Source organism: Myodes glareolus, chromosome 7, assembly GCF_982192425.1.
Source record: "Myodes glareolus chromosome 7, mMyoGla1.1, whole genome shotgun sequence".
In the NCBI taxonomy this organism is placed as follows: Eukaryota; Metazoa; Chordata; class Mammalia; order Rodentia; family Cricetidae; genus Myodes; species Myodes glareolus.
The window spans coordinates 73,212,429-73,225,953 of NC_142032.1; the positions used below are offsets into that span (position 1 = coordinate 73,212,429).

The following is a 13,525-nucleotide window of genomic DNA, read 5'->3' on the forward strand; positions in this document are numbered from 1 at the left end:
AGCCCACAGTCTGATCCCACCAAAGGTGAGATGTAGGACAGGATGTGTTGACAGTGTCTGTCCAGTGACTCAGGGGTAACTGGCAGGTCCAGTTCTTACACTGGACTCTTCAGATCTCCGGGACAGCGTGGCCCATGCTGGACTTGAGGCACAGGCCTGCATTGCTTTTTACTCATGAACATAGACTCTACCCCAGGACCCAAAAGGACTGGACAGAGGCACACACCATTACCAAAGCCCAGTGGGGAACTTGAACTTAGGATGCTTTGATGGGGAGCCGGAGACAGGATTTAAACAAGTGAAATGACTTGTCAAATGATCATTTTCCCATGAAGGAAAGCAACTCCACAGTCAAAGACCAGCGGTGTCATGACGTAGACACTTTAGCTAAGAACAAAGTAGGCGCCGCTGACCCTATTACATTGGCGACCTTGGACATCACATACATCAAGCCTTCACCATTAGACTAATAGGGCGACATGGTGTCTCAGATTGGCTTCATGACCTCTGATAGAATTTTCTGTCCATTTCATACATTCTAATCTATCCTTCTTCAGGTGGAAGAGAGATGTGCTAGGTCTCAGGACATAGACATGTCCCCCACGGGGAAGGATCACAAAGCTGGGAACAAAAAACCCCAGGGGGAAAAGGAAGTGATTCTCCTTCCCAAAGCCCAGGCTGACAGACTCTAAACTGTTCTGATGTGCCACCAGCATCTCTCACTGGAGGATGTGAGAGAGGAAAGCAGCATCTGTGATGTCCCAGGGTGGAGCATCAGGACTTCCCAGGGAGCTTCCTATGACCCAGAGAGAAGGATATGACAAGGGTGGAGGTTAAGCTGACTTTGTCTTCCTTTCCAGGCACCAAGGCCAAACTCATCTCCCTAGGCTGACCAAGGTACGGTGTGGAACATGGGGGTTTCAGGGCTCTGAGGATCATCAACAGACCCTAGAAACAAGAGCACCTTTGAGCCCCTTGCAGATTCCCCTTCAAGAGAATCCCCACTGCATATTCAGTGACTTAATTAATTCAGGGACTTAATCTATGGCATACTTGCCCTTGTAAACTTGAAACCTGATTGAGAAATTTCTCCTGGGAGCTTATGATCCACATCCCCTTCCTTCTGCCCATCTACTGGATGCCAGGTGAGCCTGTAGGTGCTAGGGACAATAAGGCCACAGAGATACCACATAAAACATGTTACCTTCAGTGGTGCCGCTTGTGGTCTCGTATAAATCATCTGCAGAATGAGAAAGAAAGAAGTCACTGGATGTTGGTCCTCACTTGAATCTCAGAAGCTGGAGCTGACATCTCCCATACTTAAGGCCTTCTCTCACTGATACGCTGTCATTTCTCCCTGTAGAATCTGATGCTGATCTTTCTGTTGCTTTGATGCTGAAATGTCTCCATGAGCATCTTTTTATCCCTTACCCTCGTTCAACTCCTCTGCTTCTATTCCATCCCAAACACCACCCAGGTCACTAGCAGCCCAACCAAGGCACAAGATACGAAACAGCAAGATGAAATCTGAATTCAAAAGGTTATCTGGCCATTTCTGCAGTTCAAACACAACATCTCACTATAAACATTTGCCATCACGTAAATATTCCTGAGAAAGTGGCCCCAACCAGAAAGACAGGGGACTTCCACAGATTATTGCACAATGGCAGAGTAACCTGCTCACAAAGTGGCTGCTTGAAGGATCCTGCTTCTTCAACACTATTCTCAGGTGGGGTCTGGATCACCATAGCCACACTATGCTTGTCATGACATGTACACAGTCCCAGAGGCCACAGAACAACTGCCTATCGATGGTTAAACTGGCAAATCCTCTTGGGGACACACAATGGACTGGTTTCCTGCGTGACTTCTTTCTAGATTAAAGGATGCCTTGATATTTAAATGAGTATTAGGATCATAGAATCAATGAGGTACCTTGTTTTGGGATTTGTTTGGTTGGATCTGGGAGAATTTGTCATCCCTCTGGTTGAGTGTTTTTTCTTGTTATTTAATACCCAATAAAGAGGACATATTGGCCACTCTTTGCTTTGATTTGGTTTGCACATACGAGGAATAGACAGAGCATCTCTGCCCTTTGGTCCAGATGGAGCAAATACACATCTATACTCAAAATACTAATTGAACACACCCTAGGTCAGGACCTCTCCATTTTGTAGGCACCTGTTGTCAAAAACTTTGGAGGAGCAAAACAAACTCAAACTCTCTGACCACCAGTCAAGGTGGAATGGACACACATCCATGGGCCAGACAGATTAGCAGCTGCCACATCAATTACTGCCCTCAGTCCGAAAACGTGATCCTGCCTCCAGGAAAACCTCAGAATGAGACTGAGCTGAGAGCTGTCTCCTTCCATCCTCCCTAGTTCTATGATTAACGGTGTGCACCACTACTGCCCAGTTTCTATGGCAAGCTAGTGAGGCTACTGAGATTAAAAGTGTGTGTCACCACTGCCTGATCTGTAAGGATGGCCAGTGTGACTGTTCTGCTCTCTGGTCTTCAGGCAAACTTTATTTATTAAAATCCAAATGAAACACCACTACACGACGATCCATTTTTAGCCACAGAATCTTAGACATGCAAATATTGCCAAATTATCTAACTATGTCTTATTTTTCCAATATGCAAAATGGGATTAATGATTCATACCTCAAAATATTAAGGTTTAATGATAATAGCACATCTTACCTGTATTAGTTGAGCATTGATTATGTGCAATATTTTTAATTGTGAAAAATGTGTTTATTTTTAATTATGTGCACGGGCAAGTGTCTGTGTGTGGGTGTGTGCACATAAGTACAGGTGTCCACAGAGACCAGAAGAGGGTGTCAGAGCCACACGTGTTGGAGTGATAGGTAGTTATAAGACGCCCAATCTGGGTACTTAAAACTATGCTGAGCAGAGGCCTTTAATTCCAGAACTTGGGAGACAGAGACTGGAGAATCTCTGTGCATTCAAGGCCAGCCTGGTCTACAGAACAAATACAAATTTCAGGACATCCAGACTTACACAGAGAAACCCTGTCTCAAAAAGACAAAACAGAAAAATACTAAACATACATACAGTGTGTGCTACAAAAGTCTGTGCCTACCGTCCAGTTTCCTCTTTACATTTCAATGTATTTACTTCATACATGAAAACTATTAGGGTCGGGGTATATATCAAGTTATTTAGCTTTGATTGTGCTATTTGCAAGAACAGCCCATATTGCACAAAGGAAGAACAGGTGAGTGTTTCCAGCGAGCTTTTCTGACACTAGGGTCAAGCTAATGTCACCCATCAAGTGACTGAAGGGCAGGAGGAGAAGGAAGGTGAAGGACAGGGATTGGTGGAGTTTGCCCAGCAGCTTGACACCCACACCTCACATCTCCACTCCATCCCTGATTTTGTACCCAAAGCTGCACTTGGATCCCAGCAAACAGCAGCAGGAGCAGCAGGGCTGAGCACCTGTCCTAGCTAGCGCCACTGTCACCTGGCACAGCTGAGTCACTTGAAGGAGTCTCAACTGCTAGGTTTATCTAAATCACATTTGCAGACGGCATGTATGTCTGTGGGAACTTCTCTTGATGGATGGGAGAATGCCAGCACACTGAGCTAGACAGGTGAGTCTGTGTTGCATAATATTGCTAGCTAAGCATGAGCTAGGAAGCCGGCAAGCAGGGTTCCTCCGTTGCCTCTACATCAATTTCTGCCTTAGGCTCCCAGCTTCTCTACACTGTAGAGAACTGTATCCTATAAGCTAAACAAACCCTTCTCCTTCCAAGTTGCTTATGGCCAGTGTTTTATCACAGCTACAGAAAGCAAACTGGACCTCAACTCAATCAAAAGACTAAAGCCAGAGACTAAAAGGAAAGAAGAGGCCTTACCATTCCCTGTTGGATCATGGTATGGATAATCTAAAGAAAAACCAAACTCAGATTAGAAAAGGATCCACTGTTTAGAAATGGACTCATAAAGGATACAAAATTAACCTAAACTGCACTGTACACTCCTTTGCGGGTGGGGGAATCTGTAGTCTCAGGCCTGACTATGTCCACTGCCCTAGGTCTTGATATAAATGATTTTTTTTTGCAAAAAGGAAATAAAAACAGGTGGGCTGACGGTTGGGTATATATCATTTCAGGTATAATAAACAAGAGTTGGGCAGGACGTCAAACTCCTGGAATCCCAGAACTATGGAACTGAGCTATAGGATCCGGAGACCAATGGTAGATAATCTTGCAAGTTTGAGACTATTATGAGCTAAATGGGGCTCAATAAACTAAATAAACAAAAACTATACATAGATTTTCTTCCTTTGTAAAGTCTTAACAAACAAAAGGCCCAATTATCGTACTAAAATTAAGGTCTTATTAATGTTGGGCCAGGCAGGAGTTTCCCCCAAAGTGTGGAGGACAGCAAAGCACAGACCCCTGAGCCACTCTGGGTCTCTGAGTCAGAATCCCTTCAGGGAAGATGTGAGGCCATGCGCTCAGATAATCTGTTAGATTCTGACACACACTGAAATCTGAGGCAGGGGCAACATCAGATTGAAGACTGCACCTGTATTAGCACCTGACCCTTTATGCTCCAGCTGGCAGAACTTCTGTTGTCATTACGTGTCCAGATCAGACACAGACTGTTTAATGATTCCTTGTCTCATTGGATAACATTTAGTGAGGCAGTGTTTATTATTATATAGAGAAAGATCTAAACTGATACAATTCATCTTTTCAAAGTACTTACCAGGTGTTGGATAGCTTGATTGGGAACCTGTAAGGGAATAAAGCAAATTCGGATTGTGTGTGTCACATACAGGAATCCCGGGGAAAACCTAACTGGGGAGCAATAGCGCTAACTCTTATGCATTGATCAACCAGGAACACCCGAGGTCAAGTCCACCAACCCCTGAACAGAAAGCTCTTACACATATACTGTGTGGGCTCCCCAAAGACAAAGTCTAACACTGAGGTTTCATTTTCATTGATCAAAAGAGGAAAAACAGCCTTAGTAATATTCCAATTGGCACTCTGTATCCATGGCTTCCTTCACAGATTACACATGTGTTTCTGTCTTCTGGCATGTATCTCTCCATTTGTTTCTATCCTTGGAAGTATCTAAGGAAGTTTGGTTATATCTCTGTGTATATCTACCTTTGTGTGTGTATATCTGTCTATATGTGTGTTTGTGTCTGTGTGTGTCTTTGTGTGTACATGTTTCTAAGTATTTTGAATATGAATCAGAAAGGGTCTTCTACGGGGAACAATGTCCCTGACCATCAGAATGAGCAGGAAGAACAAGCTAGTGAAGGAGAGGATAAATAGATTGACACTAGACACCAGAGCAGCAAGAGTGAGCAGACTGTGGCTACAGGTGGCCCTGTTGGGGTTGCACTGTAGCAACCGCAGCTTTGTGCAGTGAGTGGTGACCTGCAGGACCCTTTATAATAAGAAGAATAAAGGAAACCAGAAGATGTCCTGGGCACGGTGGTTCCAAGTTGTAATCATGGTCCTATGGTCCTGTGGGGTTGAGGCTGGAGAATTCATTACCTGAAGGCCAGCAGCGAGGGTTATATGGATAGACATGACTCTGTGGGATAAGCAGTGGAAAACAGAAAGAACATGGAGGAACTGAAATACAGAGAAGTCAGCAAAAATGGACAGAGACACAAAGACACAGGAGACATAGCATGGGACCATGAGGTGCCACCCTGTAGGCTTGTACTCAGTGCCATGGTAAAGTACTGCCCCTCCATGTTTGATAGCATTCAGCAGTGGGGTTCTCTATGCCCAGTGGTGTGTTCACACAGTTCATACATAGATTTCGTTAGCCTTGAATGGGCTGAGACCAAGGATAATCACATAGGTAACATATGCAGGAAAACTCCGATGAAGAGAGTAGTAGGTGTCTTCACAGTGCCCTAGTGCTAACAGAAAGAGCCTGACTCCAAAAGTGTCCAGGAGAACAGGGACGCTCAAATTCTAGTTGTGGAGACTCACCCAAGCTAGGTGTGGAATGGACACCGGTGAAGCAGAAGGACATGGAGACACAAAGTGCCCAGTAGTTCTCCAAGACCACAGGGAGGACAGAGGCAGCAATTTCACAAACCTAGCAGAGGCTGGAATGGAAGGGCAGGGGCTTCCAGAAGGAGCCATGAGCTATGCAGTAGTTCATAGAGTTCTACCCTGTACTCCTCTGCCCTGGATGGGACCTGGGCTTCTGCAGCTTACTAAAGACAAGTAAGGAAGTCATCACCACCTCTGGGACAGAACAGCCAAGGACCTGCATTGTGATGCAGATCGACAGCCAAGGGTACCCCCAACAATGAGTGATGACCACCTAAAGGTCCACCCTCCCAGGACTAGGATTCTGTAGAACTCTAGCAATGCTCGCAGTTCTCTCTCCCCTGCTTCACTACTTCTTTCCATGTGGCTTGGGGACATGTGGCATACGTCAACCTTGCCACACCCACACCCTCAACAGTCATTTGTAACTTCCCCTGTGCTCATGATTCGGCTATTGAGCCTGAATCTGGGAGAACCCTGGTATTATTACAGCGGGAGGAGAGTAAAGAGTATTGAAGTTTTCCCAAAAGAGTCTTTCTGCAGTGCTTCTGAGGATGCAGGGAAACATTGGCAAGAAAGACCTATGTTTGCTCCCCTAATAGCGCTGTACTGCTCTGCCCTCTGAACACGGCAAAGTCATACAGAAACTGGTTCCATTTCTGCAAACCAGTTCTAGCTTACACCTTGCAGGAGGATGTGCATGCTGACCCTGTTGCTTTCTCAAGTCTGGGGCCTGATGCTGCCCTTCCGTGAATTATCTGTCCCACATGAACGCTGGAGCCCTGGTTAACTGAGAGGATTGTGAATACCCTGACTGAATGCTGTAGAATATCATTTTGAGATGAGTTTCATTTGTTTGTGGTGTGGAAAATTTGCTTTGATGATGGGAAGATGTGTTGCCTTCTTTTATGTTATATTCGTTTACTCTGTGAAGCTATGTTACATTATCTCTCCAAAACACATGATTAGCCTAATAAAGAGCTGAATGGCCAATAACTTGGCAGGAAAGGATCAGGGGGGCAGGCAGGCAGAGAGAAGTAAAGGGATGGAAAAATTGAGAGGATAAAGAAGCAAGAGAGGAAGGAAAGGAGGATGTAGGCGGCCAGCTACCCAACTACACAGCAAGCTATAGAGTAAGAAATAAAGAAAGGTATACAGGAACAGAGAAAGTAAAAGCCCAGAGGAAAAAAGACAGATTGGATAATTGAAGTTAAGAAAAGCTGGCTCAGAGAGTCAAGCTAAGGACTGGCCTTTATAGGAAACGTAAGCCACTGTGTGTGATTTATTTGGGAGCTGGGTGGGAGGTCTCCGAAAGAGCAAGGTGCCAAAAGAGAAAGAGAAGAAAAAGAACCACACCACCAGCTGAGAAGGGCAGTGACCTCAGAATTCACCTGTCTTAGAGGGCTAAGAGGCACATGGCTGGAATGGAGTTCTGGGGTTGTGAAAAAGGGACCGAACCATATCCTATTAATGGCTGTGAGAACTAAGGATCTCTGGTCATACCTGAGCAGATGACTCCAGCGTCCTCATGGTGTCCACAGTTGTGGGAGAGCCAGCCTTGGTGGGAGCAGCTCGCCAGATAGTACTCGTGACCTCTGCAGGCCACGTTATCCAGGACAATGGGCCCAGAACCCGATCCAAACCAAGCATTTCCAGGGGCAGAGATGGCCCAGCCACAGCCCAGCTGCCTGCACACCACATTGGCATCATTGATGTCCCAGCTGTCGTCACACACGGTGCCCCAGGAACCCTGGTACAAGATCTCCACGCGACCCTGACACCTGTCTCCTCCATTCACCAGCCTCACAAGAAAATCAAGACCTGTTCCTGGAAAGACACGAAGGATTCTCCGTCATTGTTCCTGTGTGAATAATGACGCATGTGCACTCCTGAACTGCTCTTCATGGGGTTTAAGGCAATACAACACATGATTCCCTCCACCGCTGCTTTTGGTGCCCTGTCATGGAAAGATCTTACCCCTGTCACTTGCTCTTGCTCCCTCACTGAATGCTCGCTGCTTCTGTTCTAGACAGGAAAGGTCTGTCTGTCACCAGGAGGGCTAAGTGTCTGCAGAGCTGACGTGGGTTGAATCTATCCTGGATGGTGGGCAGACCCCTGCTGCATCTTGTAACTGAGGCCTCCGAGTGCCATACACTCTTCTAGATGATGGCATATACTGGAGAATGTGGGGTGTTTAAGGAGAGAGAGCAATCACAGCCCCACAACTCCTAACGCACGGACTGCATTGGGACACATCCAGCCCCACACGTGTCATCAGTAGAGCATAAGGTAGAGGAGGTTTTTCTCTGACAGACAAAAGGGACAGAGTGATGAGCTGCTTAGCAGAAGACAAGTTCGTGAGTCCTTGGCAAAGGCTCTCACCGGCTGCTTAAACAGTCAAGGGTGAGATGTGATATCAGAACTGTTATTCAGACCCAAGAAAACAGTATTAAACATGAATAGAGGTTATTGCTCACCCAACTGAGCTGAGTCAGGAGACTGCCCCATGAGCTCACCTTCTGTCTCCAATAGCAGCACACTAGAGAACCCTGAACTTTGTCGCTGCTGGTTAACAGGACCACTGATGTGACCTTACCACTGAAGTCAAGCTTCAAGTATCCAACATGTTTAGACAAAACAAAGGTCCACACGGGTTTTGCACTGATCTGGAAGGGGCCCCTTTGAAGGGACTCAGAATGGATCCCATAATGTATCATCAGTCTCCTTTTGCCATGGAAACCTCTCTGGAAGCTTGTCTTATCATAATCCTCTAACACAGATTCTTCTGACATAACACTCAATTTGGAGACTATGGAAATCTGAAACCCACCCCCTGCTGACTGTGTCCTCTACACAGAGAGAGACAAATGGGAAGTGACAGGTGCCTCAGTAAAAGAAAGTCCCGTGGATCAGGAGTCAATCCCACCCTTCTTTAAGTTTTCACTACACACACACACACACACACACACACACACACACACACACACAAACCCTTACATGTCTCAGGAAAGCCAGCACCATGAATGACACTAGCATTACACCCTACAGAGAACAATTTGTACCATTTCCTTACCTACTGTTGTTTCCGGAGTGGTGGTCACCTCTGGGGTGGTGAAAGGCTCTGGAGTGGTCACATCTACATGTTCAGATACAGATTGGAGAGAAAAATGGAAAATAGGAAATTAAGTCTCCGTTGAGAAAACCAGAGACATGCAAGTACAGTTAAATCTGTTGATTTGGGGTCTGAATTGGGTAAGGAATGTGGCTCCGATGTCTTCTCTGTGGCCACAGTCACGGTTGTACCACCCGTTATGCTGACGGCTGGACACGTAGGGTTCCCATCCTGATCAGTACCAAGCTCCCAAGAGAATGTTCTCTGAGACCGGACACAGTGCGCCCCTCCAGGTGCTGATACAGAATGGTCACAGCCCATCTGCCAACAGATGACATCAGCATCCTGGATGTCCCAGCTGTCATTACACGCAGTGCACCGGTAGCCTTTGTACAGGACTTCCACCCAACCTGACACCGGTCACCGCCACTCAGCAGCTTTAGAGGCTAAGCTGCAGGAAGTGCTCACTTGGCCTGCTCCATCCTGTGCGAGCACCACCTTGCGCCCCTCCCTCCTCTGACCTCCAGTGCTGTCTGTGTTTCTTCCCCACCCTGGACCTGAGCAATGCCCTTCCTCATAGTCTTCCCAGTCTACCGTACACTACATTCTCTGAAAACTTTCTAGACAAGGGCTCTCTAAGTCACCTCTTCAGTCCTGATTTAACCCTGACACTCCCAGGGCAGAACTCTAGATTCACATCCCATCAGCTTACTGGATACCATGTCTGCCACTGCAAACTCTGCCTCCTCCTCCATTGGGATCCATGACACCTCTATGTAACTCATCAAGTGTTCTGGGAATGCGGACGTCAAGCTTGATGTCTCTCTCTCTGTCTCTCTCCACTTTCTCCACCTCTCTAATCAGCTCTCATCCACAAGCCTTGGTTGGTCCTTGAGTTTCATGGCAGACCACTTGCACTTGCACAACTTAGTCACTGTTCTTCCCTAAGCCCTTCAGCATTGACCAGGAACACTGGTGCACAATTTTAAACAGTCAGGAGGCAAAACCGGGCAGATTTCTGCAAGACAATTCCAACATGGTCTACATAAGGAGTTCCAGACCAGCCAGGGTTACTTGGTGAGACCCTGTCTCGCAAACACACACAAAGAGTGCTTCAGAATCCTCTGCATCCTCTACAGGATCAAGGAGGCAATGGCTCTCATCTAACAGAAGTCTCCCTCTGCCACTCCAGCCTATTCTCCCACTAAGGATGAGCGTGACTGGGGAGACACCGGGCAGCATGTTTCTGCTAGGTGTGATGTCCCTAAGTCACTCACAGTGACTGAGTGTGAGAAGACACAGACAAGGGTGAGTGTTGCTCTCTCTCTCTCTCTCTCTTTCTCTCTCTCTCTATCTCTCTCTCACACACACACACACACACACACACACACACACACACACACACACACACATCCGGGATGGAACAGGTTCAGCATCCTGACAGCAGGATCCTGGGTGTGGCTTTGCTGTGGCTACCTTGCGGTTATGAGTACTCTGTGGTATGTGAGTAACAGGTTGGAATGGAAACAAAGTGAGGGGGTCAGATGGGTTCAGTTGTTGAGGTCTTCACAGGTGGGGATGGCAAAGGACAACTGAGCAATACAAGATAGTCACAAGGTGCTCCTGGGTCTGAATGAGCCATCTTGCTGCCCTCTGCTGGCCACTCTGCGGATGTCCCCCTAGAGAACTGCCATCCTCAGTTTGGCCCTCACTGGAGGTTGAGTCCCTGCCAGGACATTTCTTCTTCTCTCCCGACATGGACTAAAGGGTAAGGAGTGGCTTTATCATGCCAGGGGCACAGTGGCACAGGCACTGGTCCTCTATGACCTCCCCTATAAACTCACACCCTGGTTGGACAAAGATGGTCTTTTCTAGGCAGTCCTGGGTTCAAACGCCACCTTCACATTTACAGCTACGGAATCATAGACCCGCAACTATTAACAAATTTTCTAACTATGTTTTAGTTTTCCTATCTAAAAAATGGGATCGATGATACTTACCTCAAAGTGTTGGAAAGGTTTTGCGATAATAGTGCATATTACCTGTATTAGCTCAGCACTGATAATGTGCAATATTTTTAATTTTTGAAAGATTTGTTTTATTTTTATTTATGCACATAGACAAGTGTCTCTGTGCGGTATGTGCACATTGGTACACTTGTCCATAGAGGACAGAAGAGGGTGTCAGAGCCACTCGTGTTGGAGTTATAGGTGCTTATAAACTCTCTAATCTGGGTCTTTAAAGCTGAACTCAGATCTTGTGAGCAGTGTGTGCTCTTAATGACGAGCCATCTCTTCAGCCTCTGCTTTACATTTTAATGTATTCGTTTCATACATTAAAATGATTTGGTTCTGATATATAACAAGTTTTGAGCTATGAGATGTTGTTAACCTTTGAAAGAATGGCTATCATTGTACAAGGAAGAACCGGTGAGTGTTTCCAGTGAGCTTTTCTGACACTAGGTTCAAGCTAATGTCACCCATCAAGTGACTGAAGGGCAGAGAGGAGAAGGAAGGTGAAGGACAGGGATTGGTGGAGTTTGCCCAGCAGCTTGACACCCACGCCTCTCATCTCCACTCCATCCCTGATTCTGTACCCAAAGCTGCACTTGGATCCCAGCAGACAGCAGCAGGAGCAGTGGGGCTGAGCACCTGTCCTACCTAGCGCCACTGTCACCTGGCACAGCTGAGTCACTCGAAGGAGTCTCAACTCTATGCTTATATAAATCACGTTTGCAGAAGGCCACGTCTGTGGGAAATTCTCCTGATTGATAATTGGTAGAGTAATGCCATCCCACTGACCTTATCAGATGAGCCTGTATAGTATAAAATTCCTGGCTAAGCGTGAGTTTGGATTCTCACGCTAAGCAAGCTAGGATTCTGTAAGGCCTCTGCATCAGTTCCTGCCTCAGGCTCCCTCTGCCCTGGGCTCCTGCTCTGGCTTCACTGGATGATAGACAAGAAACTTTAAGCTAAATAAACCCTTCCTCCTCCAAGCGGCTGATGGCCAGTGTTTTATCACTGCAGCAGAAGGCACACTGGATACCAATCCAATGAGTAGCAAATAATCAGAGACTAAGAGAAAAGGGATTAGTTGTCACTTCTAGGATTCACTAGCCAGAAGAAAAACCTAACAAAGTTTAGAAGAGGGTTCACTGCTTAGAAATGAACTCATTCAGGTTACAGAGTTAGTTTCAACTGCACTGTACACTCTTGCTGGGCACAGGGTGATGTGTGGTACAATCATGGCTATGTGCACTGCCCAAGTACTTGGTCAAAAAAAAGTTTTGCAAAAGGAAATAAAAGCAAGTAGGTTGGAGATGAAGTAGACATTATTGAAGATATGATTTTAAAAAAAGACTTGAGTTTGGTGGTACACTCCTGGAATCCCGGATCTCTTGGGCATCTGGGGTTCAAGTGGCCTTGTTTATACAAAAAGTCTGAGATGAGCCTGGGCTACATGGATGTCAAAAATAAATAACTAAATAACATGGACATATTTTTTTTTTGTTTTTGGAAAGCTTAGGAAACTAATAGGCCTATACTCTTGCAAATCCTAAAGTCTTATTAGTCTTGAATCAGGCAGATTTCCCAAGTATGGAGGAGGGAAGGTTATCCTTACACAACATATGTCAAAGCACAGACCCCTGAGGTACTCTGAGTATCCAAGTCAGAGTCCCTTGAGGGAAGGATGTGAATTCCAGTCCATGCATTCAGATAATCTTTTAGATTCTGACACACACTGAAATCTGAAGCAGGGACAACATCAGATTGAAGACTTTGCCTGTATTACCACATGACCCTTTATGTTCTAGCTGGCAGAAGCTTCTGTTATCATTACATACCCATTCAGACATCCTCATATCATTTGATAACATTTAGTGAGGCAGAGTTTATTATGACATAGGAGAAGCTCTAAACTGATACAGTCCATCTTTCCAAAGTACTTACCAGGTGGTGTATAGCTTGAATGAGAAGCTGTAAGAGAATAAAGCAAATTCAGATTCTGTGTTTCACCCACAGGAATCCTGGGGAAAACCTAACTGGGGAGCAATAATACTGACTCTTAGGCATTGATCAACCAGGAACAACCGAGGTTAAGTTTATCAACACCTGAACAGAAAGCTCTTACGTCTCTGCTGTGTGTGCTCCCCCAAAACACAATCTAACACTGAGGTTCCATTTTCTTTGTCAAAAGAGCAAAACAGCCTCAGTAATATTCCAGTATTACTGTGTCCTTGGCTTTCTTCACGGATAACACGGGCAGTGGATCATAAACTCGGGGAACCCCTGCACCTGTACCCAGCAGGCAGAAGCTTTCATTCTGCCCTCATCCCAGGAGCACGGAAACG

At 46.0% G+C, this 13,525-nt stretch overlaps 1 protein-coding gene across 14 annotated transcripts in view; it reads right to left on the reverse strand.

Moving 5' to 3' along the window:
- Positions 1 to 13,525, reverse strand: part of LOC146893485 (scavenger receptor cysteine-rich domain-containing protein DMBT1-like) — a 64,601-nt gene that overhangs the window by 21,661 nt on the left and 29,415 nt on the right. For 11 of the 14 annotated variants that reach the window (XM_087908364.1, XM_087908354.1, XM_087908352.1 and 8 more), the window contains 6 exons: positions 13,125 to 13,151; positions 9,136 to 9,198; positions 7,566 to 7,889; positions 4,744 to 4,770; positions 3,885 to 3,914; positions 1,205 to 1,240 (listed from right to left, as the gene is read on the reverse strand). In XM_087908364.1, coding sequence (XP_087764490.1) covers positions 1,205 to 1,240; positions 3,885 to 3,914; positions 4,744 to 4,770; positions 7,566 to 7,889; positions 9,136 to 9,198; positions 13,125 to 13,151 — 507 coding nt within the window. The remainder of the gene's footprint in view (positions 1 to 1,204; positions 1,241 to 3,884; positions 3,915 to 4,743; positions 4,771 to 7,565; positions 7,890 to 9,135; positions 9,199 to 13,124; positions 13,152 to 13,525) is intronic. The other 3 variants (XM_087908353.1, XM_087908358.1, XM_087908359.1) reach the window with 3 other exon arrangements.